Source organism: Microdochium trichocladiopsis, assembly GCF_020744255.1.
Source record: "Microdochium trichocladiopsis strain MPI-CAGE-CH-0230 chromosome Unknown B0I36scaffold_5, whole genome shotgun sequence".
NCBI lineage: Eukaryota > Fungi > Ascomycota > Sordariomycetes > Xylariales > Microdochiaceae > Microdochium > Microdochium trichocladiopsis.
In genome coordinates, this window is record NW_025763548.1 from 2,043,740 (window position 1) to 2,069,847 (window position 26,108).

Here is a 26,108-nt window from a genome sequence, read left to right on the forward strand (position 1 = left end):
AAGTATACAAGCACATCTGCGGGCGGAGGGGCGCGTGACTGGCATGTGCTGCAACCTGGTGCAACGGCAGTGGTATGCCAGGCCCCTGGCCTGCATGTCTCTGCCGCCGTGGCCGACCATTGCTGAGTAAAAATCCGTCACCGACAGTTGGATCGTCTGCTTTGCTTCTTCATTGTGCGATATGGACGAGCGAACGTTCTGAGGATCGTCATCCTCTTGCATCCTCCCAGCCCGGCCCAGGTACTTGAAGCTTCCACCCTCTGACTCGATTCCGCCAGGGTCGACCCACCAGAGACCGCTCCCTGACCCTCCGGCCATCGGTCTGACACTGACATCCTCCAAAACCCCAGGCTCGCTCACATGCCAACTACGGATCATCCGTCTTGATATTCTTTTCCACAACTCCCGCAGTCCCCTTCGCCAGCGCCCACTCGTGTCTGCTAAATCACAACATGCCGTCATGAGGGGCCCAAGTTCCCCATTGAGGTGCCTGGCCCTGCCCAGGGGCCTTTTCCATCCGCATGGCTCCAGCTTCTTCCGCCAGTGGCCTCGCCGCTTCATGGCCACCTCCCACGCCACCGGCACGTCGCCCTCTGCCCACGAGTGGTCACATCCTCCCACCACCGCAGCCGTCACGGACGAGGAGATTGCCAACCTCACCAGCAAGCGTCAGCACGCTCTCAGCCTGGCAGACTTAGTCAAGTACATCTCGTCCTGCCCCCTGCGGTGTGGCCCACGCTCGTCGTGTCTTCCAGAGCTCAAGCTAACATCGGCGATTTGCACGACAGGCACGGTCGTCCACCCCTCTCGTCCGAGGCTCTCTTCTCCTCTGCCAACTTTACTCTTTCCCTTCTCCCGATCCGCCTCGCCCACCGCATACAGGCCCTGCGCAACTTGCCCTTCATCGTCGTCTCCAACCCAAATATCAGCCGCATCTACAACAACTACCTTCACTCCCTCTCCACGCTGCTCCCCTGGCAGCACCACACAATCTCGAACCTCGACGACGAGATTCGTTTCACCTCGGTCCTCGCGGACCTTGTCGCCACCCACCAGGACACCATCCCCATCCTCGCAAAAGGCTTTCTCGAGTGCCGCCGCTACATCTCCCCCACAGAAGTCACCCGCTTCCTCGACACCCACCTCCGCACCCGGATCGGCACCCGGCTCATCGCGGAGCAGCACATTGCCCTGCACTACAGCAGCGTGCCGCACTTTGACCCCTCTGCCAGCCCGACCCCGTGCCCAGAGCACCCGAGCTATGTCGGTGTCATCGACACGGCGCTCTGCCCCGCGCAGGTCGTCGAGTCGTGCGCCCAGTTCGTCGCCGAGATCTGCGAGCTCAAGTACGGCGTGCGGCCCAAGTGGATCATCGACGGCGAGCCAAACACCACTTTCGCCTTTGTGCCCATGCACCTCGAGTACATTGTCACCGAGCTGCTCAAGAACGCCTTCCGCGCCACGGTCGAGAGCAGGCACAGCAAGGAGCCCATAGTCATCACCATCGCCCCGGAGCCCGCCGACACCGAAGACGGCAACGGCGACGGCAGCGACGCCTCCGGCTCCGCCACGGGGAAAGTGACCCTCCCGCCTTCCGAGACGGACAGGGGCGCCTTCCGGTCAGAAGACATCTCCCCGCTCGATGACAACGCGCCGGGCGTGACGATCCGCATCCGCGACCGGGGCGGCGGCGTGAGCCCCGAGGTCCTGCCCAACATCTGGAGCTACAGCTTCACCACTTTCAGCGAGGAGGACGAGATCCCCGGCATCAGCTACGGCACCCAGGACGCCCTGTCGGTGATATCCGCAGCGAGCGGCGGCGGCAGCTCCATCGCCGGGCTGGGCTACGGATTGCCCCTGAGCAGAGCCTACGCAGAGTACTTTGGCGGCGGCATCGGCATGCAAAGCCTGTATGGCTGGGGCGCCGACGTATATCTCCGGCTCAAGGGTGTCGGGAGTATAAGATGAAGCTGTCTTGGTTCACATCCTGCTCTTTATTTTCAATGAAAGAAAGAAGAAAGAAAACGGGAATGGCGCGAGAGTTTATGCCGGAGTTTGGGTCATGATTGTATGTTGCACTGTGTCTTTCCATCAGGTAGGTACGCGGTTTTCGAATGTTAAAAATGAGTCAATGGGGCTTGCTTGCATCAGGTCGACTGCAGTTACAGCCATACGTGTCGAATCTGCAGATGCCAAGAGCAGGCGTCGTTAACACTAAGGTTGCTATTGGCTTTGCTGTCCTACCAAGCAGCACACTGTGTAATGCGCACAGCCCGAGAATGAGCTCGGATTGCGTCTAGCATGACGATTCGGGCACGGCTTGCAGGGTCATGGGAGCACGACCAAATCACTCAAGGTTACGGGAGCTGCGAAGAATGCAATTTCGTCAAGTTCATTCCTGAAGTGTCAATTTTTCGAAAGAACGTGTCTGCCAAAATCTCAGTAGCGCCATATTACGCATCTCGTGACATGAGCATTCTCGGTGCGAGATTGCATGTAGGTCAAGAGCACACTGATACTGCTACCATCTTCCGGCCTTGCCTTGCTTCTTTTCGCCAAAATTGATTTCTGGTCTTATCTTCGGTGCTGTCCTGACCTCGGCCATCTGCGTGAAATTGTCCCCAAAACTTCTGCCAAAATCAACACACCTCGGGGGAGATGCTGCAGGCTCGTCAAAAGGTATGTAGATCTCGAAATCGGTCGGGCCTCGGTCAAACTGCATTTTGCGCTTAGGCAGTAGCAGTAGTGGCAGCAGGAGCGGCGGTCTCCTTCTCCTCCTCGCCAGCAGCGGCGTCAGCAGGGATGTTGGCCTCCTCATCGGTCTTGTCGGGGCTATCGATAGCGACCTTGACAGCGATCTCCCGGCCTTCAATCTCCTTGCCGTTCATCTCGGCCACAGCCTTCTGCTGGAGCTCCTCAGAAGCAAGAGTGACGAAGCCAAAGCCACGTCCCTTGCGAGCCTCACCACGGGCCTGCAGCTTCTTGATCATGAAGCGGGGGATGGGGCGGAGAGCAATCTTGGCCGAGGAGGGCTCGAAGTCCTTGAAGAGCTCCTTGAGCTGGATTCCGGAAATCATGGTCAGTATCGCGTAACAGAAACGGCGTCACAGGAACGAGCACTCAGATGGGTTCAGTGTAACATACCTTCTCCTCGGTAAGGTCGTAAGGAAGGTTGGCGACCATGACCTTGTTCTTGGAGGGAATGCCATCAGCGGGCGGTCCACGCTCACGCTTGGCAGGACGGGCGTCCTTCTTGGCCTTTGTAGATTCAGCTTGGTCAGTCGTGTTCTCGTTGGTAATGTCCTTCAAAGGCTGTTGAACCTCAGCATCTGCGGCAGGGGTCTCCTCCGCAGCAGTAGCCTCCTCAGTAGCAGGGGCGTCCTCCTTTCCATCCTAGAGTACCGCCTGTCAGTATTCGTTCGGCAAGTTCCGAGGATAGGATTGGGTCACAACATACAGCTCGGGTGCGGCCTCCGCGAGCGGCACGGCCACGAGCACCACGGCCCCGGCCACGGCCGGCGCCACGAGCACGATCACCATTGGCATCGTCGGTCTGAGTACCCTCCGGCTTCTCGCCAGCGGGCTGAGGTGTGCGCGCAAGCTGGACAGAGACCTTGCGCTCAAGGATCTCCTTGCCTGACAGCTCGGCGATGGCACGCTCAGCTTCGGAGGGGGTCGAGAGGTCGACAAAGGCGTAGCCTACAGGGCGGTCGGTACGGGGGTTCTTGGGAATAGAAACCGACTCACTGGTCAGAGATGAAGGTTAGCATGATACAGTAGCGACGGGATCCTGACTGGTGACATGTGAGTGCAGCGGCGGACGTCCTCGCAGCCCGGTGGCGAGAATAACACTGCGAGACGCCGGCGCGAATAGAGTGCATGGTGCGGGACCCATGATCGAGGAAAACCTCTGACGCGACCAGCGGCAGCCCGTGAACACCTGCAAAGACAGTCCACACAAAGGGTCGGCAAAACTCACACAAGGTAGCTCTTGAAGAACTCTTTCAGCTCCCCCTCGGTTGTCGCGTATGCGAGGTTGCCGATGTACAGGCGGCGACCCTCGGCGGCACTGGCGTGGACGGCATCTTTGTTCTCGTCCTTGCCGGTGAGAGAGGTATTGCTCAGGGCGGTGGTGACATTGTCGACGACGGTCTCAGCGGCTTCCTTGACTGCGGCGGCCATTTTGAATTGTCTGGTGGTTGAAGGCGTGGCGGGAGATTAGTGGAGACCTCGATGATGTACTAAGGGGAGAGGGGCGTGGAGAGGTGCACCAAGTATTGATGACTAGTATGCAGGTAGGAGAGAGTGGGCGAGGGGTGGAAGAGTAGACAAACATACAGATGATTGACGTTGAGGAGGACGGTCGGTTTGGAGGATCACAGAGGTTGAACACCTGAACAAATCGGGGGAGGGAACAGGGTGGCTACGTGCCCTAGAGACGATGGAGGAACTTGAAGGTGGAGGACGTTGTCTTTGACACAAGCAGCTTGAGTCGGTGTGGGTTTCTGAGAGGTGTGGGAGGAGAAAGGGAGCAAGAAGGCCGTCGACGCTGCGGCGGGCCAGAATTTTTAATAAGGGTGCTGCTTCCAGGCGGTCGACAGTGCAGGGTGTGCTCCTGGCATTTCTGGCGCTCTGCACCCACGGCGGGGCGTTTGGGAAGGAGGGCGCCTGCCACTTTGAGCCAATAGGCAGGCGTGGAAGGTGCGAGGCCCCCTGACGTGAACGGCCAGTGGCCCCCCAATCCAGGCACCATTGACACCGCTGTAGTCAATGCCGTGGGCCAGCTTCGTACATCTCCAGTGTCGAAATCTCCGCAGGTATGGGCAGACACAATTAGGGGTAGCCTCTTGGTCCGGCAGCATGTGCTGGCCAAGCTGGTTCCATTTATTTGTCGTGTACTACGTCTTGGCAGGTCCGTGGCTAGCAGCATGGCGAAGTACCTAAAGTACGTAAAAGTACCTACAATGGACGAATGTAACCAAATGTTCAAAGGACAGAAAGGCACAATAGTCAGCCTCTGTACCCAGCCGACCGAATCTGTTGTCCAAGATGACCTCGGGCCAGATTCGAGATGCACCCCAGACATCAGAATACACGCTCATGCTTCACTTGATGCGCAGCGAGCGGTTCCGAAAGTCTACCAGAGTTTCATGGAACTGAGAGTGCTTGCTGCAGAAACACAAGCATCGGGTCTGAGACCATCTCAATGTCCACTTTTGATGGTCACCAACACAGCTACGGGCGAGCACCATTCTCGCGGCCGGCCCTCCGTTCCTACACGGTAGCAACACGGATGAACCGTTCTAGAAATGATTGTTTGAGTTGGCATGCAATGGCAAGCAACAGCGTGCTATACTGGACTGAAATGCAGCCAACAGTATCCGCTAAACGAAGTGGCTGGGAGGGCGACTTTTGATCCTCGTGAAGCAGTCTGCATACCCGAAGGTACGGAGCCCACTCCAGAGGACGACTGCTATTTGAAGGATGGTCTCTGTATGTTTCCCTGCAAAGCACGGGAATGACTTTCACTCCTTGTGACTGCCGTCTTTATCACACTAGGCGAAGTGCCGTTCAAAATGGCCCATTATTGCCCAGCCAGAGTGTGGCTCGTGATCACTTGAAGATATAGCCCTCCTTGCAGCAGTGGTTTGCGGAGCAAAACTCACCGCCAGCTGCACCTTGGACGAGAGCCCGGAGAGAGGGCAGCGTGAGCATCGAGGCCCATCACCGCTATAGACACTCCCCCCTGTCCACTAGTCACGCACCTGCCCAGTTCCGTCTGTTCTAGAAGTAGAGCACCAGGCCAGCGTGTTATGAGTACGAAACCCCTTCATCAGCCCCTTTTCAGTCGTTACGAACAACAACGTCACGGACCAGCATCGAGTAATCATGCTCCTGGTGACTGGACGACAGTTCTTTTGGAGTCACTGAATGTGCACGCACGCAAAAACCGCCGTAAACGACAGAGGAGGCCCAGCTTGGTGTGCTAACAGAGCATGCTAGATGGATGGTGTTGACATGACTCGTCTCTGGGGAAAGCACGCGACATGTCTAATAGGTGAGCTGGTATGCGCCAACAACCAGACTTATGGCAGCAGACATGGGACGAGGAGTTAGGATGCAAGAAGCTCCATGCACAGCACTCAAGATGGCAATGACGAGGTGGATCCAAGACTCCTTGCCCGGGCTGTCTAGGTGAGCAGACGACAATGTCTGCATCTCCTAGTCCGCCACGTTTTGCACAGAGGCGCAAGAGGCTTAAGTGGTGACGTGACGCAGCCGCCGCTGGGGAGACCTCAGCCGCCCCAGGAATTCGGAAGCGTTGCCAAGCGCCGGGCGCCGCAACCGCAACCAAAGCCTGGTGCAGGCGGCATAGCACGGTAGCCCTGGCACCTGCCAGCCTGGACCCCGCTGACCGGCTTCGGAGCGGGTACGGCGCGGGCGAGCCGCCGGCCGTCTTTCTTTTTTTGTCTCCTTCAGTCCCGGAGCCGAACCATCAAACCACCTCCATCAAACACGGTTGTAAACTGTCAAGGGCGGCAAACTCGCACATACCTGCACCGTGAAAACTAGAGCCAGACGAGCATATAGGAGCCGTGTTGGCTGGATCCAGGGACCACCAAGCCAATGTGGAATTTCGCGAACATACGTCACCGAGGCAAGACGACCACGCTGTTCACACCACTTTCGAGGCTGCCGAGCTCAAACACCCCGCCGCTGGCGTCCGGCATTCCAGAGTCCTGGCGATGGAGGTCCATTCTTCAGGCGCCTTGCCCGGCATAACCGACGACTCGAGGCTTGCTGGGCGACGTCTTCTCATTGCCTACGGCTCCGAAACAGGAAACAGCCAGGATGCCGCCGAGACACTGGAGAGGCTGGCGGAGCGGCTGCGCTTCCAGACTTTTCTTTGCGAGATGAATGATGTTACCCTAGTAAGCATGCAAGATTTCCTTCTCTGGACATCCTGAATGTGCGCGGGCATCTGGGTTGGGCACGTCTGCCGCTTACACGGCCTCCATGTCGTGCCGAACAATAACATGTGCGAATCTAACAATGTCGATCACACTGGGAACAAGACTCACTTGCCGCAGGCTGGCCCTGATATTCCTTTCGACTTCTTTTGACCTTACCCGTGCAATACGAGACATTCAGTCCACAGCTGACATATCCTGCATCATCCAGAAAGGCCTGCATGACTTTGGGCTGGTCATCTTTGTCGTGTCGACGACAGGCCAGGGCGAGATCCCAAAGAACGCGAGGAAGTTCTGGCGAGGGCTACTCCGGAAGCAGCTGCCGCCTGGCTGCCTTGCGTCGGTGCGGTTCACCTCGTTTGGGCTGGGCGATAGCTCGTACTCCAAATTCAACTGGGCTGCTCGCAAGCTGCACAAGCGGCTTGAGCAGCTAGGTGGATGCGAGTTCTACCCACGCGGCGAGGCAGACGAGCGTCACGACGATGGGTAAGTCATGTTGCTTTCACGGGCATCATATGGGCATTGTCACTGCTGCTGGTCGTGCAAACCATCCCACTGCCGCCTGTGCCTGTCCGTTTGCACAACACGTGCTCTGCACATCCTGAGAGCGCGAAACGCACGCACACGCGCACGCACGCTTCCTAGACGCGCACCCCAGGCACTCCCCTAATGACACCATCTCATTTTGCGACATACCAAAAGTCCAAGACTGATATCTCGACAGTATCGACGGCGCTTTCATCCCGTGGTACACCAGTTTACGCACCCATCTGCTGTCAACCAATCCACTTCCTGACGACCTGCCACCGGTACCATTGGACGTCCGCCTACCACCAAAATATACCATAGAGATGGCGCCCACCATGCAGGAACACGATCAATCAGACGAGCTGGCCATCACAGCCAAAGCACTTGCACCAGATCACAAGAACACACCTGACGACACAGCGGCTCGCTTCAGCCACGTCGATGTTGTCGACCCAAAGAAGATGGAGTATGATCTTCGCTTTGCCAGACTTCGACCTGAGAACAATGTCGCCCTGGCCAGACAATCTGGACACACAGCTACGAGAGTAGTCGGCGGCATTGATACGTTGGATCGGCCCAACATCCTCAAGGACGACCCTGCCAAGTATGCGTTGACTGCGATGACCGACGCCCAGGAAGCGCCACCACCCGCAGATCTGCTTCCTATTCCAGACTCGTACGAAGCCTGTGTCGTAGCAAATGAAAGAGTCACGCCCGGAGAGCACTGGCAGGATGTTCGTTCCATCGCCTTGGACTTGGAACTGCCCAAGTCTGCAACAGCCCGAATGCGAAACTGTCACATTGCGCCCGGGTCTGTGGTGACGCTCTTTCCTAAGAACTTCCCCGCGGATGTTCAGCTACTCATTGACCTCATGGGCTGGGGTGACATTGCTGATGAGCCTTTCGAGCACCACTCGAGGCTGAACCTGGGTTTCACCAAGGCCCCAGAACCAAAGGGATGTTATCCTCTGCCAAGGTCGACGCTGCGACAGCTTCTCATCAATAACTACGACATCACAGCGATACCGAAGCGCATATTCTTCGAGCTCATCGCGTGGCACACAGACGACGAGACACACAGGGAGCGCCTGCGCGAGTTCGCGGACCCCAAATACACCGACGAGTTCTACGACTACACGTCCCGGCCCCGGCGCTCAATCCTGGAGATCCTGAACGACTTCCCGTCCGTCAAGATCCCGTACCAGGAGGTCCCCACCATCTTCCCCGTCATCCGCGGACGCGAGTACAGCATAGCGAGCGGCGGCGAGAAGTGCAGCCCGCGGCCGGGGATATTGCGGCTCGACATACTCGTCGCACTGGTCAAGTACAAGACGGTCCTCCGCAAGGTCCGGCAGGGCTTGTGCTCGCGCTACCTCGCCGCCGTGGAGCTCAACACCCCGATCGTGGTGCAGTTTGCGCCGGCACACAAGGGCCCGCCCAGCGGACCCGAACATGCCCAGCGACCACTCCTCGCCATCGCGCCGGGCACCGGCGTCGCCCCGATGCGCTCGCTGATCTGGGACCGGCACGCCGACGGTGTCCGGAATCCCGGGGCAGCCGGCCAAAACGTGCTCTTCTTTGGCGGGCGCAACCGGAAAGCCGACTTCTTCTACGAGGCCGAGTGGCGGGAGCTGGGCGTCGAGGTGCACGCAACGTTCTCCCGCGACCAGCGCGAAAAAGTTTACGTGCAGGATCTGCTCCGCCAGCAAGCGCCGCTGGTGTGCGATCTCATCTCGCGCAACGCGATCGTATGCCTCTGCGGCAGCTCGGGCCGGATGCCCGAGGCAGTACGGCAGGCGCTCTGCGACGTGCTGGTTGAGGGCAGAGTCGCGCCGGACCACGAGACAGCCAAGAAGCTGTTTAATAATCCGAGTCGGTATTGGGAGGAAGTCTGGTGAGCTGGAGGGAATACATCTCACGAGCGAAGACGGGATGGTTACAAGGTCGTCGCACGATGTAGAGGACGTCGAGAACTGCACACGCCGGGTCATATGCTCACTATTCGCACCGCAGCAGAGTGTTTGTCAATGCATAGCGTAGACTAGCAAGATCAGTGACTCGTCTCATATATCCTGCCCCCGAGGTAGATCAGGCACAATCGAGACATGACCAAGATATCACACCAACCATCAAGTTTCAGCCCTTTCTGGCATGCAGCCGAGGTCTGTTTGCACTACCAAACCACACGAGCAAGTGAAAAGTATCCGAAGGCATTGAGCAATGGACACAGCCAGTGGTGGCGTACGTATGCGTGGGTCACGGATAAGCAAATACAAAGCAGCACATTGTAACCTCATGCGGGTGCCTTGGGAGGTTTCAGAATGGAAAGACATATCTTGCGTCCCTACCTGGCCTATTATGCCACCTTGAGGTCCAGCACTTGGGCACCGTGAGCTCAGTGTTTGAGAAGACAGCTGTGGTATGCACGACGGTGAGCAGTCGAGAACATTCAAATGCGCTTACTGCGTATGCCATGCTTGTGCGTGTAGTCAAGGTCTTCAGGCGCGGCGGAGATGCGATGGGACTTGGGCGGTGGTACTTTGACGGCCATTCTCGAGCTGACGTGGGTGGTGGGTTGGTAAGCTGACTTCCGCCCGACACAGGCATCTGTGTCAGACTGCTTCGCCTGGCTTGGACGGGCTGCGCAGTCACAGAAAAGTGTTACTGGACAGGCCGGTAGTAATTGCATGTGAGTATTGACAACGCTGCAGGCTCGAACTCCAAGAGGAGCGCCGGGGACGCCCGACTCGGCCGAGTCATCCGGAGTGGCTGCGGTCTTCCTCCTTGATGCCACGGGGACTGAGTGATTGGGGTGGAATGAGCTGGTCGATAGGATGTTCACAGTGCTTGAACGCGCTTGTGTTTCATGAGTGCTGGATCGTGACGAATGTCCCTCGTTGTCTCAGGGATCCAGGTATGCCATCTGCGTTGTGGAAGGGACGGGTAAAAAGCGAACTGTGGTTGACTTTGGGCGAAGGTTCAGATGAGGGCCGCCATGTTTCAGCTAGCGGGAGCCGGACAAGCGGCGCTGGGTCCGTCCGCCAGTCTCGGTCACCGCGCGAGTGTCCCAGGTTTTGGTTCTATTGTCGTTCGTTGCCGACGGCGGCAATCGCGCGCAAAAAGGTGATGCTTCGACCAGCAGAGCGACCAGCCTGACGGAGCCTGGCGGCTGTGCTGCATGGTGCACGCGGCAGGGCCATTTCAGCTGGGACAGAGCTGCAGCTGAGATTGGTCCGTCGCACCTGGCGGCCTGCACGAAAAACATGGCAAGGCCGCACTCGACGTGGTACTGTACCTACTTAACCTCGGGCGGCGCGGCAGACCTCCAGCTCCGAATCCTGCGCCTTGTTTCTCGTGCAGCCGAAGGATTCGCTGCGGCCCCACCATGAATGAACGGGCGTGGGTGTGTGTCTGTTGGCTGTTCCAGGCTGCCTCTTAACTTCCTTCCTGCTCGTCCTCGAGGCGCAACACGATGTCACGCATGCTCAGCACGGCTGCTTGGCTGTGCGATTCCTGTTGGGGCAGGTGAGCGACACGGAACCTGTCCTGTGCGCCATGGTCCCCTCCCCCGTGCTCCAACTGCTGCGGCAAATCGTCAGCGCAACGTAGTGCCAATTCTGCCCGTGTGGCCTAGGACGACCACTGGCTGGTGTACCCAGGAGCTGGTCTCACGCAAGGCTCCCCGAGCAGCTCAACGCGCGGCATCGTCACCAAGAGCGGCATCTGTGACGCCATCCATGGCAGCTTGGGCCGTGTCCAAGAGGCAGAGCAAACATGACTGCCTCGATGTGGACCCTGGCGTTTTGGAATCGAGGAGAATGAGCCATCACTTTGCCAATATGCTGCAGAGACCACAAGCCTTTGGTGCCGTCGGAAGCGGGCTATCGAATCCATAGACTCTCTCAGGGAGACCGAGAATGGGGCGTTGATCTCTTGCCAGCAGCGAGGATACCTCCCAGTGTACACATAGTTGTATGATGAATATTGGAGACGGATGGAGCAGAACATGGGCAGAGCAGGCTGGGCCTGGTGCCCGCCGAGCCGGCTACTTGTTGTGCCCACTCTCTGGCAGGGCCCCTGTCGTGGACCGTCTTGTTAAACGCGGCACTCATGTCCGCGCGCTGCCAGGCACCTGGTAATCTCTAATAGCCGGATTGGATATGGTCAGATCTCACTGGTGGTCGATCAAGAAGAAGCGCGGCCAAGGCATGAATGACTCTGATGGACCTGCCGAACTGTCGACACGAGTGTCGCCTGGCTGCTGCTGTCTGCCCCGTGTCTGAGTATTGGCCATTTTGTCCCGGCCAGCAGGCACCGGGGCGGACCACCTGCCACAGGCGGAATCCATGATGATGCATCGAGATACGCGCGCCTGGGGCTGCCTACAGGTACCTGGGTTGCACACGAGGACAGGTGGTGCTGCATGGAGCCACGATGCCAAGCCGCGCCTTGCAAGTCCTGCGCCCCAGCGTGCCTCGCCCGGCCGGGGCCCGCCTGCTACAGGGGCCCTCCTGCCTCTGGGGGCAATCTGCACCACCTCTTGGCCCATCCATGCCCTCCCAGCCTGCGCAATGCGCCAGGCATCCCCTGCTTGCCCTCCAGGCCTTCCGCCCCCAACGCAGGGCTCTTCTCCCGCCGCATGTCTAGTCGCCTCCTCTGCCGCAATTCTCGACTCTTCTCCTCCTCTCCCCAGTCCTGCTTACCAAATTCGCACATCTTGCCTTGCTCGCTCGCTCGTTTTCTTCTTCGGCCACGGCGTTCCAGCTCTTGCCTTAACAAGACAGCTGGCCGAATAGGCGACCGACTGCCAACTCCAGCGTACCAAGAGCTTGTCGACAATACCAGTTGCAGTGTCATTTTCCGTGCTTCGTAGTGTAGTTCACACAAGGCGGAGCACGCGTCTTCAAGGCCCAATGACGGAGTCCTGCCATTCACCACGGCAAAGCTAGCGAGCCCTCAGCCAGTTTCTGCATGCGAGCATGAGTCGGTCTGCGTCGCCAGGAACTGCACAAGGACCATGTCAATACTCCGACTTGTAGCTCTATCCCTAACATTCGTACTCACTGGCACCCTCGTCGTAGCAGAACCAGCAGCATTGCCGCTTGCAGCATCTCCGGACTGGTACGGGGTCGATGGCGACTGGTCTTCGCTCCGCCTATACGTCGGCGAGCCTCCACAGCAGGTCGACGTCGCCGTGAGCACGACCCTTTCAGAGATCTGGCTGGTTCATGACCCCAGCTGCTCGCAAGATGACGTCTGCGTCCGACAGAGAGGAGGGTCCTTCGATGTCAGTGCGTCAAAGACATGGTCTTCACTTGGACCCTGGCAGCTTGGTCTCGGTGAACTTGGAATCAGTGGAAATGGCGATTATGCCATCGAGAATGTTGCGGCTGCTGGTGGAGCCGGTCAAGGGAAACAGGCCCTCAACGCACAACTCGTAGCCACTGTCAATGGCACAAGCCCTTACACAGGTTATCTAGGGCTGGGAATCGTGCCGCAAGCCTTCAGCGGCGTCGTGCAAAAGCCTGCAATCTCGCAGCTGGTGGAAAGAGATGGCCTCTCAGCGAGCCACAGCTACGGGTTCACGGCCGGTGCACGGCATATCGGCGACAAAGGCACCCCAATGTCGCTGACGCTGGGTGGTTTTGATCAGAGTCGCTTCGAACCGCACCAGGTTGTCTTCGGCTTGAATCGCACATCTCCCGAGCCTCAAGTGCGACTACGATCTATCACGACCTCAGTTGCCGACAAGAAACAAGCGCCTACCGTCTGGTCGGGCACAACACAGACGCTTCTCTTCTTTAATGAATCCGCTACTGCTACTATTGATTCGTCGACGCCATATCTGTGGCTTCCACGCAACACTGCGGACCGCTTTGCAGCCGCGTACGGCTTGGTCTGGAGTGAGAGTTTCAAGCTATACACATTCAAGGACAGCAACAGCGCGCTTCGGTTCAGAGACACTCAGAATCTGTCGCTTACCTTCACGGTATCTGGTTTCGACGACCCAGGGGACAGCAGTAGCTCCCTGACCGGACCAGGTGTGCTCAATTTGACGATCAGTGGGCGGGCTTTCTACCAAAATCTACGCTACCCCTTCACAAACATGCAGAAAGGTGCCGCCGCCGTACCTTACTTCCCATTGCGGAGAGCTGCGCAAGAAGACCAGATAACCATTGGCAGAGTGTTCCTGCAAGAGACCTACCTCCTCACCAACTACGAAACACAGAGCCTTTGTCTGTATCCGGCTCGGTTTCCTGGCGATCCAGTGGCGGAAACGAGCCTTACGACCATCCCTTTCTTGAGGACCAGCATGTATCCAGGTCCGCCTGACATTCATTCAGGTCTTAGCAGCATTCAGATCGTCGGCATCGTTGTTGGAGTATGCCTGTTCTGCATCATAGTGGTAGCATTGACCGTATGGCTCCGAAAACGAGCACAGAATCGCTCTTCATCTCAGCCAAGATACGACGACAAGACAGAGTCTGGCTATCATTCACAACGCAAGCCAAGCTTCAATTTCATGTCACTTCTGTCCTTCAAGCACAATTCGCAGACAGCAGGGCGGCCTCATGCGAACTTCAACCGTGCGCTATCGGGTTCGACCCTGCATTCTTCACAACAATTGTCCTCGAAGACATACGACCGCTACGAGACCCCAACGCCCACAATCCCGATAGAACTAACGCGATGGGGTGCGAAGCTATCGGACAATGCCACCGGCTATAGCACGAGGCAATATGAGGATTGGACAATGTATCATCCGGATTTCGAAGCCCAGCCTGTAGGCCAGGTGCCAGGCCAGTGGAACTTGCAGCAATCAGCTTTCGAGCCCGCCAAGAATGCTCGAGACATTACCCAGACTACCACTTATCGTGCACCAGATATCGCGCCACCACCGCTCGCGGCGCCTTCGACTTTACCCCCATACGGCAGTCTGCACGCACAAGGATTAGCACCTTTGAATGCGACAGCTTATGGATCAGCCAATCATTATGCCAACATCCCGTCCCCAGTGCCGCTGCTTCAAGCCGAGGACAGATCAGACGCAGAATCCATGTCTACGGATGAAGGGTATGACTCTGAACTCGATCGGCAAGCAGCTCGAGCTCGTAGCGTTGACGTCTCACAAGCTGCATGCTCCCTTGGAGCAGCTACCATTCCTGAGCGGTCCCAGACGGTGAATACAGTCGCTTCTGCAAACAGCAATGGGAGTTTTGAGTTCACTCTACCCATCATGCCATCTGCGAGGGCTGATGCGCGCCACTCGGTATCCAGCTCACTTGGCAGTGATTTCACCGTCGAGGAAGAAGAGCGCGAGGAGGCCTGGAGAGCGGCAGGCAGACTGGACCGGTTGGACGGACCTGACCTGGTACACATTCCTCAGCCAGCAGCAAGGCGGTATAGCTGGGAAGGCGAGCAGTAAATCCATTCCCTCGCACGGCACCTCAACAACGCGGCGTGTGACATGATATTGTCACCACCAAATGGGCGGCTGTCAGAGACCGCAACCATCATATTACATCTCCTAACGATATCTCTGCGTTTCACCAACAATCATTTTTTGCTTCACATGTCTGGGTTTTTAGCGACGGAGTTGATGAAACGGTCCAGGCGGTATCGTAAGGGAACGAATGCGCCTTTGTGCTTTTTCCTACATGACGAAAAAAGGGGGCGCTTATTCGTGGATATATAGATAATGCCTTATGTTCCGGGCCCGATTTAAATCACGTGTAAACACCTGCAAATACGGACAAATATATCTAATATATATAAACATACGATCCGGAGACGTCTGGCCTCTCTGGAGGCAAGAACGAGAAGTCCCATGAGCAACATCGACACCTTTGTCTGAAGGATAAGATGGCAGATCTTGCCACTGCGCGCCAGTCGTACGAGGAGGATGGCTTGGATTGAATGGCATGTTGATTGAATGCAAAGCAGCTTCTAGTAGTGATCTAAGGCTCTAGCTTTCAGGGATATAAAAAGGGCCGCTTTGTGAAGCAGAATGAAGAGAAAAATGTCAAGAGAGACAGAACAAATAAAGCGACTATCGGAATCAAAAACTGAAATGACAAACACGCGCACAGAAAAGGAAGTTTTCCAGTGTCCGCAAGAATCTCGACTCGAGTCGTGCGGCCCAAAACGGCGTTGAGATCACCACTGCGCACGGCCTTTACCCTTCCACGGTGCGGCGCCCTCGAGCGCAGGGAAGGCGTCCTGGTCGGCGACCGCCGCCGCGGCAATGCTTGCCTGCCGACTCTCCTCCTCTGCGAGGCTCAGTTTGAGCGCGAGCTGGAGGTCCTCGTCCTCTTGGTCGAGGGCGCTGGTGGTGCGCGAAGGTGGCGTCGGGGCGCGGCCGCGCGGCAGGCTCGCCGTGGTCGCCCAGTTCGCGGAGCCGAGAACCGGCGTGTGGCTTTCGGGCGGTGTCACGCCAGACCACGCGGGACTTTTGCCTTTCTTGTCCTTGTAAACAATGGAATCCTCGAACCCGTCAGGACTCTGGGTGGGGGCCGACTGGCCAGAATCACTCATGGACGACTCGAGCAGTGACAACCGCAGCGCGGTCTGGATTTGCAGCTCATAGTCGTCCTCGCCGGCATTCTGAGCCGGAACGTCTCTGCTTGACCCCGCAACAGGAGCATTGCGACCTGTGATACTCGGCTCTGGGGTCACCGTGTCAAGACTGCCTGTGGTCGATGTCGTGTCAAAATCGGCTGTCGATCCTGTGTCACTTGCACTTGTCCGGCGCTGCTCCTCTAGTTGTAAAGACTCTTGCGAGATCATCTCGGCATACTGCAGCGCTTCTTCCTCAGTCAAGTCTGCCAGGCCCACACCGAAGCGAGCTTTCAAGCGCGCAGTCTCCCGCGCGTTGTGCTCTTGCTCGTCGCGCATTTCTTCGGCTTCCGCGGCGATATAGCCCTTGACACCCCCGCCGTGGCGGCGTCCAGTGACACGTCCATGGATATCCGAATGCCTCACACGGCGCTTGCGGCGGCTGGTCTGGCTTGAAGAGCTATAGGACCAATAGCGGACGAAACTGCCAAATGAGACTATTCCCTGCAGGCTGGTCGAGTCTGGGTCGAGGAAAATGGCACCGACTGAGTAGTACAGGGATTGACGCAGCGCAGGTACGTGAGCCATGGTCTGGCGCGGGAGGCGGGCAATTGAGCGCGAATTGAGCGTCCGCACAGGCTCCAGGGTCGAGGCGAGGGGGTCCCAAGCTTGGACAAGCCCGTCGTTACCACCATGAACCACGTACAGCGAGGTCAACGCTAAGGCAGAGATCTCTGGCGACTCCGTCTGAATCACTCGAAGCGGCGCGACTCCGGCGCTTGCATGGCCCTGGCGCATGTTCCACATGAGTACTCTTCCTGTGCTTGTCCCTATCGCGACGAGGCGCGCCCTTCGACCAGGAACATCGGACGATGCTTGACCAGTAGGTGTACTAGGCATGTTGGATGGAGTCGATGTCCCGAGAGAGGAATCCTCGTGCGTCAGGGACAGAGCGACGCAGGAGTTGTCCAAGGCAGTGGTCGTAATGGTTTCATTCTCGATGTTCTCCATGATGAGAGTGGTGGTCTGCCACTCGTCCAGAATGAGATCTAGTCTGGTGACGCTTGCCGTTCTTGATGCTTGATACTCCAGCTTCGCAGCTGCCACGGCATCCACAACCGGAGCCTCGAATGGGCCTCCGAAGAGCGACTGTTGAGGCTCAGCTTGTGCAGCCGCGCTAACCTCCTCGACCAAAGTCGGTTCCGCACGAGACGGCGTTTGACTGGTTGCGGACCGGCAGAAGCGAGTGATGGCCACTGTCTGGTTGTCCTCATGTCCACAGCATACAACTAAGATGCTCTCGCCAGTACCTGTGCTGTTGTCGCTGGCAAAGTCTACTTCCAACCGACGTCGCATGTCCCAACCGGAACAGACCTTTCGGAAGTGCGCGGGCTTGTATCGCAGGAATCGCTCAATTTCGCGGGCCTCTGCAGCCATCTGGTCCTTGGTCAACCCCAAATCGTTCGAAGGTGATCTCGGAGAATAGGTGCCGCGCACCGCATTCTTCCCCATCTCGTCCGGTCGGGCCTCGCGCCGGGTGCTCTCGATCAAGTGCCAATATGTTGTACGGCCTGCCAACCAGGCAAGCTTGGTACTATCGTCCGTCTTAGTTTTGTTGGCCGGCGGAAAGGGCGGGTGTGTCAAGTAGTAGACCTCGCCAAGAGCGTTCAAAGCGACAGCCCAAACTCGACGACTGCTTTTGCGCTTAGCAGTATAGTCATCGTCCACCTTGATGCTAATGATTGGAACTCCAGGGCTGAGCACCCAGCGGGTGCTGATCTCTCCATTGCCGTACCTGGGACCTGAGGAATCTTGGCCAAGGGCATAGGCAGTCACGACTCCAAGTGTAGATCCTGCCATCATGCCGATCATCGAGCTCGTCACCAGTGGTACTGCGGCAGACTTGGCGATCCAGACCGAGGAGATGCCCTCCGACAGCTCCGGGATTTTCGGTATGTCGCTATGCGCATTGCTGATTTCTGGATCATGGTCGAGATATTTGCCGCGGAACTCGTTGCTGGGCCGGAAGTGAACGCGCCCACCCGGGAATCCCTCACCACCAACGATTCCATACGGCTGGCTGACGTCCATGACATTGGGGACAGCGGCAGGGCCCTCACCGACACCGTACGGCAAAAGATGAGGCACAACCTCGTTGAACTGAGCAAATCCAAAGGGATCATCAAGGCCCCACTTCTCGAGCTTGCCGTTCGTGGGATCACTCGCACTACCGACGCAGAAATCGGAAGTGCCATGGATGACACGAGGCGACTTCTTGCCGTTGGAGGTGAACGAGCCATGGATGTGTGTTACCATAGATGGCAGCCTGGTGTTGTAGGTAAGCACGGCGCTGCCCTTTTTGGTGGTCTGGCTGGAGCGTGAAGAAATGCCGATCCCAGCACCTGGTTTGCCGCGGGCAAGACTGCGAAGAAGTCTTGTTCGCAAGAGATATTCGCTGCGCCACGAAGCCTGCGGCGTCAGGCGCGTGAAGTAGCGGATCTCGGAACGCACCAGGTCATCCTCGTCCTCGTCCCACGTCCTGACGGCCGTCGGCAGCTCGGGTCCCACAGCGTCTTGGCCAGGGAAGAAGCGCTGAAAAGCCATGCGCCAGGCATGAGGTGACGTTACCAGCGAGTAAAACCGCTTCGATACGAGCGCCACCGAGGCATGTGAGTCGGGATGCAGGTGCGAGAGTATGTGAGTAAGGATTTCTGTTAGGTCGAAAATTAGTCATTGCTCCTCTTTGGGGGCGTGTGCAGCACAAGTCAACACACCATTTGGAAAGTCGGAGAGTAGCATGCCAGTCGATGGGCTGTCGGACCGCTTCGTAACCTTGAAGCCCAGGGCCTGCGTTGGGCCCGAAGCTGTCAGGGCGTTCTCATACTCAGAAATCCTCTGCCCAGGAAGTTTAGGTCGGTCGTGCTCGTCAAGGCCGCTCAATCGTCGGAGGCGGTCTCCCAGGACACCGGCATCGACGCCGTTGTCGAGCAGAACGACACCGCAGTGACCTTGGACGTGTTTCGGCGGCAAATGATCGGGCTGGGCTGGCTGATTCTGCTGCTGGTGGACTGGCAAGTCGCAGCCAGGCTCGCCTGCATCGCTGAGAAGAAAGCCATGTTGGAGGACGGTAGTCTGAGTCGAGGAGTTGGTTGGCTTTTGCGTATCGTCGGAGACCTCGGGAAGCCCGTTTTGCATAAAGGAAGATTGTAGAGTCGAGTAGAGGCAGGAAGGGCGACTGTGCAGTGTCTCGCAGCACAGTCAGATGGGAAAGATGGGATAATCGCGAGTGGTGACGTCGGACAGCGTGTATGCTTGCCGAGAAGGTCGATGTGGGATTATGAGTGACCTAAGGGGCGTGTGTGCGTGTCTATGTCGTGTCGTGTTCTGTGGCTATGCTCGTTTGTGCTTGCTGTGCTTGTCGCATCCACGGAGGAAGACGGGGAAGGTTGTTCACGATCCGAGAGGGAGGAGAGTGGTGCGAAGGAGGAGGCAACAGAGCATCAGAGAAAACCGGGGCCGAGAACGACAGCGCGCGAATCTGCACGCAGGCATCGTCACTAGCCGCATTAGCCCAGAGATTGGCCTGTATGTACCCCTACTGGACCGTACTTTGCCCCTCACAACCCCCAATGCTGGCTGCCCTGTCACAACCCGAATGCTGTGCTCGACTCGGCAGATTCTCTCAAAGGCCATAGACTGTATCTCATAGAAGGCAGCAAGAGACGCCGTGGTCCATTCGGCTGCGACAAAAGCCATAAGCACATTTAAACGGCAGAAGCAGGCATTCAACAAGAAAGAAAGCACTGGACCAAATCTGCATGATTCAATAGCGAGCTTTGGTAGCTTGGCCATCTTTTCTCGGGTAGCCTGACTACGTCGTCGAGAATGCCGAATCCATGTCCATGACCCAGTAAGCTACAGCATATACCTGAAGACTTCTCGACTGCGATCACGTTGGAGGTTTGCTTCGCGATCCAGGGACGCTACCAGGCCGTCCGCTTCAGACTCAAAGGTCTCGAGAGCTACATATTCAGTTGCCTCATCTTGATCCGCGGCGAGCTTCCTATTCTGCCACGCAAGGACAATTCTCAAGGCCAGCGCCAAAACCGCCACACCAAGCATAGCCGCGGCGCACGCTCTCATGCCGGGCTCAAAGAATGGACCGTCCTTCTTCGGGTACAGACGCGTGCCCACGATGGGACCGCACTGCCCGATGACTTGCAGAAGAGCGAAGCCACCTCCGCGCCGGCTTTCTGATTGCTGGTTGTTCACGGTCCAGGCTATTGTCAGGACTACCACATTGAAGAACCCCATTGCAGCGGGGTAGACTGCCAGATATCGTGCTGTGTGACCAAGGCTAAGCGGCTGGGCCAGGGCTAGCACAGCATAACCAGCTGCTGAGCACAAGGCATGGAATATGACGTAGCCTGCTCTGCTCTGTGATCGGTCAGATAGCCAGGCTGTCACGTAGACTGATATAAAGGAGACGAGATAAGGCGGTGCCGAGAATGCCTGTGCCTCAAGCGCAGTGAAGCCCATCTCCCTGATGATGGTTGGCAGAAAGACGGGCAACGACGCGTAGGCCATGTTTGTGAGGAAGAACATAAATGCCATGATCCAGGCCGTGTAGTCGACGAATACTGCAAACAACTCTCTAGCTTTGAACCCAGATTGCGGCGAGGCACCATGCGACTTTGTCTCCGAGGACTTTGCATGTCGGAGGCGGAGTCGGGCCACTTTTCTCTCACGTGGGGTGAGGTACGAAGCAGAGCCAGGCGTGTCAGGTATGATGCTCCATGCGAGCGTGGCAACAATTACGGAGGGGAACCCTTCAGCAAGGAAAAGTAGGCGCCATGGTGCAATGGGCCCTGCTTCGCCAACCTTGAGGATAAGCCATGCTAGGGAGGACGCAAAAGTGGTGGCCAAAGGAGCGGCTACATGTCAAGAGGCCATGTTAGCTTCCGCCGCTTGGGAGCTGTACAGGGTTGCGATGAGGCTCACCAGAAATGAACATGGCTGTTCGGTAGGCGAGTTCATGTCTCCTGAGATGCAAAAACAATCGTCAGCTTGCACAAAGTGGGCATGGGAACTCGTCCCGATAACCTACTTATAGAAGAAAGACAGGTAGAAAGGAACGCCAGTGAAGGCCGCCTCGCCAATTCCGAGTAGCGTCCTCAAAAATATAAGGATCGGATAGGACGTAGCAATAGCTTGTAGCGAAGCTATAATACCCCTATTTGACTTCGTCAGTGAACTTGTCCATGGCTAGTCTGAGCCGATCAGGGCCATGGCCGTCAGCTTACCATGACAGGATGACCGCAGAGACATAGATATGTGCCGGAATGAGCCGCCATAACAAAGCCATCCATTCGAAGGCGATGTAGGAGATATAGAAGCTGGAGAGTGACCATTCGTACCACTCATCCCGTGGTGGTGAGGTCTGCAGGTCCTCCTCCATGCCTGCGATGCGTGCATTGCCGATGTCTGATGATATGCAGGTGCGAGCAACGCGCATGTGTCAGTGATGGATCCATGATTGATCAGAGTCAGTTTGTTCGCCTTTGCAATTCCTTCCCGCAATATGGAAGACGGTAATGCGTAAACGATCATGAGCTCCCAGCATATAAGTCGTGGTGGCACACCGGGCGCTGGACAGTAAGCAAGGCAACCTGACCACCAATGGCACAACATCCAGAACTGATGCCGACAGGGGTTCGGAGCGCGAGGTGATTTTGATTCAAAGCAGCGTGTCAAACAGAATTCACGTAGGTTTAATTACTTACTTGACCGGTCCAAGAAGGAAAGCATATAGCACAAGCTCAAGAACAACACGAGCCGGCGGTCAAACTTGCGGACTACCGCATTCTCCTCGTCTGGCGTGTAGAGCTGGAAGCTGGCCACGCTGCTGGCGCGACTGTTGTGCCCGCTACTAGCCGTGTCGTCGCCGCTGGAGTGGTGTCCCGTCCTCATTCTTGAATGGCGGGGTAAGGACTTCCGACTGGCGCGCAGATCGTCGATATCGTCGGCGTGGTGATGACGAGCTACGTCGGCATCGTCGCTGTCAAGGCTGCCATCTGCGCTGTTGCTGTAGTCGCTGCCAGCGGATGCACCCCTCCCCAAGCCTGTTTGTGGGTGTAATGCTGACGAGCCAGATGAAAGCAATGATGGCGACGCCGAGCTGGCAACTCGATTCTGCAGCTCAAACCACGCGTCCCCTGAGCCCTCCAGACCCATGTTGGCATTCGTCTTACACGCGGCGCGGTCTGGTCGCGGAGCTCGCACAAACGACAGCCCAATTGGAAATGCCCTGGTCTTGGCGAAAGGGATGCTTTGTGTAAGACCTTGTACGCGATTGCTGATCGTTTCCGCCGGCTCAATTGGACATCTTTGCGCAATCCCTCGCGGCCAAATGGTGGTGGTGGTAGTGGTAATAGATGGTGGTGTGGCAGTTTAACGTGACCTACTGGGCGGAGACAGCGGGGATGGGGAGGTAGCTCGGCTCAGGAGGACCTCTCAGATTGAAGCTTCCGCGCATTACAGGACGCCCCCGTCACTGGCAACAGCGTGACGTTAAACCATCGCATCGCACTACTATGGTCTTATGGCATTGGCCATTCTGCTTGGTCAGGACATGCATCTTTCCAGCAAGGTTCACAAGCTTTGTTCCAACCGCAGACCAGTTGCGTCTGCAAGCGGTGTGTCGATATTGTCTCTTCACAAATGTCGCGTCGTCACAGATCATCAAAGCACGGTACAGGAAGAGTGCTTGTTTTCATAATGTACGTACGAGATTATGTAGAGAAGCACCGCGCGCGGTGCCGGTGCCACAGTGGCGCAGGCCCTACGCAGGCAGTACTTCTGATTTCTACTGAGGTTACTCATCACTCAGCGAGCAATGAGATCTAGTTATGTACACAACGAGGACAAGGCCCGGCATGGAAAGGGAGGGACCCCCCGTGTTATATCAAGCCTGGCAGCCACCCTCCTTGCCGGTGAGCATCACCTCCAGCAGGTCTCTTTGCTCAGCGCCATCCTCGTTGGCCGGCTGACACACTCCACGCCAATCTTCTACCTTGACCCTCGTCCCCTCTACCAGATTGTACAGCCAGATACAGATAGATAAAAGCATTAGATCATAATCTCCCCGGACATTAGGTCCCGGCCAGCAAAAGGTGGGCCGTGACCAGGCGCAATGCCGAGGGCCTGTCAAAAGGAAAATGTGCGGTGGTAGCTAAGTGATAGCAGAGCGTGGCCGACCGAGCAAGAAGGTAAATGACGAGGTACGCCCGAGCGACACTCAATGTCATGAATCCAGTCGGACAGTCGCTCGCAATGTTTGTCTATGTTGGAGAAAGCGAGCAAGAGCTTTCCAATGGGTATCGATGCAAAACAGAACGCTCGGACGTGCATGTCAGGCCTTGCTGGAAGGATTGCCCACAATACACCTGGTCTTGATGTACGGGGTCTGCATGATGTGCAGCAAGTTTTCAGTTCCATCCCAAGGAGTTCTCGGCAGCGACAGGAGCAGAGATGATCGCGGTGCGGGCAGAGTTGTGTCCACTATTCTGGCTGTGGCGGGTGTTGCCCTGGACGCCACCATATCCAGTGAAGTCCCTGCTGAGGAGAGCACCTCCCATGAGCGCAGGGCTGCCTGTCTGCCTCATCTCAGAGTTGGAGGAGATCGAGCTGTTGCGCTTGTGGCCCTGCCTCTTGCGCTTGTAGCGGCGAGCAATGATGAACATGGCAGCACCATACGCAGAGGCGACAGCGGCGGCACCAACAGCGATACCAGCAGTCTGCGCCTTCTGAGTGCCGCTTGTGTTTTCACCAGAGTTTCCAGCGCTGAAGGGCTCGTTGTTGGACGGGCCTGTGTCGGTGGGGAAAGGCCCAGTGCCACCAGTTCCAGTGCCGCCGTTGAGAAGCGAGCCGAGGATGATGTCAATGGCCGGGTTGATCTCCGCAGTCAAGTTGTAGACGATCGGGGAAGGGTTGTTGTACAGCAGCGAAGCCGGGGTCCTGACGTCCACCTGCAACTGAGGGATCTGGTCCGTCGGGAAGTAGACGAGAGCTTGAGAGGTGATGTAGCCGAGGGTGCTGATGGTGTCGTACGGAACAATGCTGTGCATGACCGATTTGGACTTGTCAAAGCCACCGGCAAAAGCGAGTGCTTCCGGCAAGTGCTGGAACAGCTGCGCAGCAGCCATGGGCTGCCCAACCAGGAACTGGTAGTTGACACCATACAGGAACGAGATCTGAATTAGAGACGTTCCGTCGGGCTGCTGAGGAGCCTCGTCCCAAGGCGAGAGGGCCTGGGGCAAGTTGCTAGGAATGCCAGTAGCAGTTGTAGGCAGACCACCGGTGCTCATATCCGTGGTCGAAGGCTGAACGAGAATGGTCGTAGGGAGCCAGGATTCCGAGTCGGTGATTGTGGCGGTGGGAGTCACACTGGTGCCAGTGAACGTGGTGCTGGGAACCAAGGTGGATGTCGGAGTGGTCTGGATCTGGACCGGTTCGCTCGAGGTCGACGCCGAGATCGAGGCCGAGGACGAGGCGCTCGCCGTGGAGTTTCCGATAGGTGGCGGGATGACGATGCTTGAAGTCGGGACAGGGGGCAAAGAAGTCTCAGAGGCGGTCGTCGAGTTGCCAGGCACGCTGGTAGGTGGCGGGAGGACGATTGAAGAGGAGCCTGTGGGAGGAAGAGTGATAGATGCAGAGTCACTTGCGGAGGCGGTCTGCGAAGGAATGCTGAACGTGGACGACTCGGTAACGTTGGAGATCGGAGGCGTCGTGGTCGGGTCCGGGACCAGAGTCACAGTAGGGAAAAGCGAGGTCACATCAATTCCGCTGCTGCTCGAGACAGATCCGCTCGTGGACTCAGATGCGGATGATTCGGTGGTGGTCGGGAAGAGGGTCGGCAGGAGGGTCGGCAGGGTAATACCCAAGCCCTCAGAAGAGCTGCTGGTAGCGTTGGCACCGCCGACAGTGGTCGACTCACTGGTGCTCGACTCCTCTGTCGTCGTGGGGAACAGAGTGGGTAGAAGCGTAGGCAGTGTGATGCCGAGACCGCCACTGGTAGTCGATGTGGTAGTGGCATTGACCGAATCCGCATCAGAGCTCGAGGCAGTGGCGCTGGCCGTCTCGCTAGTCTCCGTGGTGGTCGGGATCAGAGTTGGCAAGGTGATGCCGAGGTCCAAGCCGCCGGTCGAGCTTGAAGTCGCTGTCGCAGTCTCGGTACCCGTCGTCGAACCGGTGCCCGTCGTGGTAGCGGGATCGTCGCCATTGAGAATGCTAGAGATGATGTCGCCAAGGCTGGGCTTCTCTGTGGTTGTCTCCCCGGTGGTCTCGGTTGAGTCTGACGAACTAGACACTACAGTTGGGGCGATTGTGATGCCACTAGACGTGCGAGTAGTGTTGCTGATGCCAGGACCAGGAGCGGACGGCCCATCGCTGGGGTCGAGGATTCCAGGAAGATCGAGGGTGGGAATGTTGATCAATGGATTGCTGGGCGCTTCCTCATTCGCGGTGGTCGAGACGCCGTCGGACGGGGTCGAACCGGTCTCGTTGGTGAACCTGCGAATGACGTGGCGGGGGTAGTAGATCTTTGGTCTGTTTTCAGCGACGACGACCGAGCCAGCCGTCAAGACGGCGGCAACCATTAGCGAAGCGGAACGCATATTTGATGTCTGCCGCTTTGTCAGTAAATCTGTGCCGAGTAGGTGCCATCCGCGAGAGTCTTGCGTACAGTAGTATGTTTTCTTGTTTATAAACGAGCGTGTTTGGTGATTGTGAGCGGGTGCCGCTTCCTGTAAGCACACCACTCTCGTCAGCGTTTTGTGTTTAGATATGGCGGGCAACCCAAAGACCCGACCCAAATGTTGACCACATGCCGCCTCGGGCTTGTCCGACTATCAAAGTGGAAGGCGACGTCGGTGTTGTGATACAAGGTTGGTCGTGGTGGGCAGGTGTTCCGTTCAGGAAACCAAGATAATGAACACCTACTCCGAGAAGCGTGGGTTTCCCCCGAAAGCAACCGCGTGTTTGTTGGATAAAGAG

At 57.2% G+C, this 26,108-nt stretch overlaps 8 protein-coding genes across 8 annotated transcripts; 4 read left to right on the top strand and 4 right to left on the bottom strand.

The window, feature by feature from the left end:
* Positions 1–146: 146 nt before the first annotated feature.
* B0I36DRAFT_323392 (branched-chain alpha-ketoacid dehydrogenase) lies at positions 147–2,380 on the top strand. Its single transcript, XM_046153966.1, has 2 exons — positions 147–702; positions 789–2,380. Exons 1-2 carry the CDS (start codon positions 461–463, stop codon positions 1,966–1,968), a joined length of 1,422 nt encoding a protein of 473 aa, XP_046012876.1. The 5' UTR covers positions 147–460; the 3' UTR covers positions 1,969–2,380.
* On the bottom strand, positions 2,381–4,519 carry B0I36DRAFT_323398 (uncharacterized protein). The gene is made up of 5 exons (XM_046153967.1): positions 4,339–4,519; positions 3,980–4,192; positions 3,458–3,746; positions 3,145–3,393; positions 2,381–3,059 (listed from the first exon to the last, which is right to left on the bottom strand). The coding sequence occupies exons 2-5, from the start codon at positions 4,180–4,182 to the stop codon at positions 2,730–2,732; spliced, it is 1,071 nt and encodes a 356-aa protein (XP_046012877.1). The 5' UTR covers positions 4,183–4,192; positions 4,339–4,519; the 3' UTR covers positions 2,381–2,729.
* A 1,975-nt stretch (positions 4,520–6,494) lies between these two features.
* Positions 6,495–9,501, top strand: B0I36DRAFT_119824 (uncharacterized protein). The gene is made up of 3 exons (XM_046148015.1): positions 6,495–6,932; positions 7,183–7,457; positions 7,696–9,501. The coding sequence occupies exons 1-3, from the start codon at positions 6,747–6,749 to the stop codon at positions 9,395–9,397; spliced, it is 2,163 nt and encodes a 720-aa protein (XP_046012878.1). The 5' UTR covers positions 6,495–6,746; the 3' UTR covers positions 9,398–9,501.
* Positions 9,502–10,739: 1,238 nt separating this feature from the next.
* B0I36DRAFT_323400 (uncharacterized protein) lies at positions 10,740–11,422 on the top strand. The gene has a single exon (XM_046153968.1). It carries the CDS (start codon positions 10,889–10,891, stop codon positions 11,393–11,395), a length of 507 nt encoding a protein of 168 aa, XP_046012879.1. The 5' UTR covers positions 10,740–10,888; the 3' UTR covers positions 11,396–11,422.
* A 1,415-nt stretch (positions 11,423–12,837) lies between these two features.
* B0I36DRAFT_323401 (uncharacterized protein) lies at positions 12,838–15,279 on the top strand. The gene has a single exon (XM_046153969.1). The coding sequence runs from the start codon at positions 13,123–13,125 to the stop codon at positions 14,923–14,925; it is 1,803 nt and encodes a 600-aa protein (XP_046012880.1). The 5' UTR covers positions 12,838–13,122; the 3' UTR covers positions 14,926–15,279.
* B0I36DRAFT_289121 (uncharacterized protein) lies at positions 15,280–19,528 on the bottom strand. Its single transcript, XM_046151668.1, has 2 exons — positions 18,830–19,528; positions 15,280–18,766 (listed from the first exon to the last, which is right to left on the bottom strand). The coding sequence occupies exons 1-2, from the start codon at positions 19,248–19,250 to the stop codon at positions 15,657–15,659; spliced, it is 3,531 nt and encodes a 1,176-aa protein (XP_046012881.1). The 5' UTR covers positions 19,251–19,528; the 3' UTR covers positions 15,280–15,656.
* Positions 19,529–19,703: 175 nt separating this feature from the next.
* B0I36DRAFT_323404 (major facilitator superfamily domain-containing protein) lies at positions 19,704–22,483 on the bottom strand. The gene is made up of 5 exons (XM_046153970.1): positions 21,839–22,483; positions 21,359–21,539; positions 21,163–21,288; positions 21,057–21,097; positions 19,704–20,989 (listed from the first exon to the last, which is right to left on the bottom strand). Exons 1-5 carry the CDS (start codon positions 22,287–22,289, stop codon positions 19,971–19,973), a joined length of 1,818 nt encoding a protein of 605 aa, XP_046012882.1. The 5' UTR covers positions 22,290–22,483; the 3' UTR covers positions 19,704–19,970.
* Positions 22,484–23,452: 969 nt separating this feature from the next.
* On the bottom strand, positions 23,453–26,047 carry B0I36DRAFT_119868 (uncharacterized protein). The gene is made up of 2 exons (XM_046148016.1): positions 25,798–26,047; positions 23,453–25,738 (listed from the first exon to the last, which is right to left on the bottom strand). The coding sequence occupies exon 2, from the start codon at positions 25,727–25,729 to the stop codon at positions 23,543–23,545; it is 2,187 nt and encodes a 728-aa protein (XP_046012883.1). The 5' UTR covers positions 25,730–25,738; positions 25,798–26,047; the 3' UTR covers positions 23,453–23,542.
* Positions 26,048–26,108: the final 61 nt, after the last annotated feature.

Excerpts from the sequence above, each read along its gene's own strand:
- B0I36DRAFT_323392 (XM_046153966.1), top strand. The coding sequence starts at position 461 with ATGAGGGGCCCAAGTTCCCCATTGAGGTGCCTGGCCCTGCCCAGGGGC. Across the intron at positions 703-788 it reads AGCCTGGCAGACTTAGTCAA|GCACGGTCGTCCACCCCTCT; the intron begins GTACATCTCGTC and ends TTTGCACGACAG.
- B0I36DRAFT_323398 (XM_046153967.1), bottom strand. The coding sequence starts at position 4,182 with ATGGCCGCCGCAGTCAAGGAAGCCGCTGAGACCGTCGTCGACAATGTC. Across the intron at positions 3,394-3,457 it reads GCGGAGGCCGCACCCGAGCT|GATGGAAAGGAGGACGCCCC; the intron begins GTATGTTGTGAC and ends GCGGTACTCTAG. Across the intron at positions 3,060-3,144 it reads ACGACCTTACCGAGGAGAAG|CTCAAGGAGCTCTTCAAGGA; the intron begins GTATGTTACACT and ends TCCGGAATCCAG.
- B0I36DRAFT_119824 (XM_046148015.1), top strand. The coding sequence starts at position 6,747 with ATGGAGGTCCATTCTTCAGGCGCCTTGCCCGGCATAACCGACGACTCG. Across the intron at positions 6,933-7,182 it reads AGATGAATGATGTTACCCTA|AAAGGCCTGCATGACTTTGG; the intron begins GTAAGCATGCAA and ends TGCATCATCCAG. Across the intron at positions 7,458-7,695 it reads GACGAGCGTCACGACGATGG|TATCGACGGCGCTTTCATCC; the intron begins GTAAGTCATGTT and ends ATATCTCGACAG.
- B0I36DRAFT_323400 (XM_046153968.1), top strand. The coding sequence starts at position 10,889 with ATGAACGGGCGTGGGTGTGTGTCTGTTGGCTGTTCCAGGCTGCCTCTT.
- B0I36DRAFT_323401 (XM_046153969.1), top strand. The coding sequence starts at position 13,123 with ATGTCGCTGACGCTGGGTGGTTTTGATCAGAGTCGCTTCGAACCGCAC.
- B0I36DRAFT_289121 (XM_046151668.1), bottom strand. The coding sequence starts at position 19,250 with ATGCAAAACGGGCTTCCCGAGGTCTCCGACGATACGCAAAAGCCAACC. Across the intron at positions 18,767-18,829 it reads ACTCTCCGACTTTCCAAATG|AAATCCTTACTCACATACTC; the intron begins GTGTGTTGACTT and ends TCGACCTAACAG.
- B0I36DRAFT_323404 (XM_046153970.1), bottom strand. The coding sequence starts at position 22,289 with ATGGGTCTGGAGGGCTCAGGGGACGCGTGGTTTGAGCTGCAGAATCGA. Across the intron at positions 21,540-21,838 it reads TTCCTTCTTGGACCGGTCAA|ACATCGGCAATGCACGCATC; the intron begins GTAAGTAATTAA and ends GCATATCATCAG. Across the intron at positions 21,098-21,162 it reads TACCTGTCTTTCTTCTATAA|GAGACATGAACTCGCCTACC; the intron begins GTAGGTTATCGG and ends TTTGCATCTCAG.
- B0I36DRAFT_119868 (XM_046148016.1), bottom strand. The coding sequence starts at position 25,729 with ATGCGTTCCGCTTCGCTAATGGTTGCCGCCGTCTTGACGGCTGGCTCG.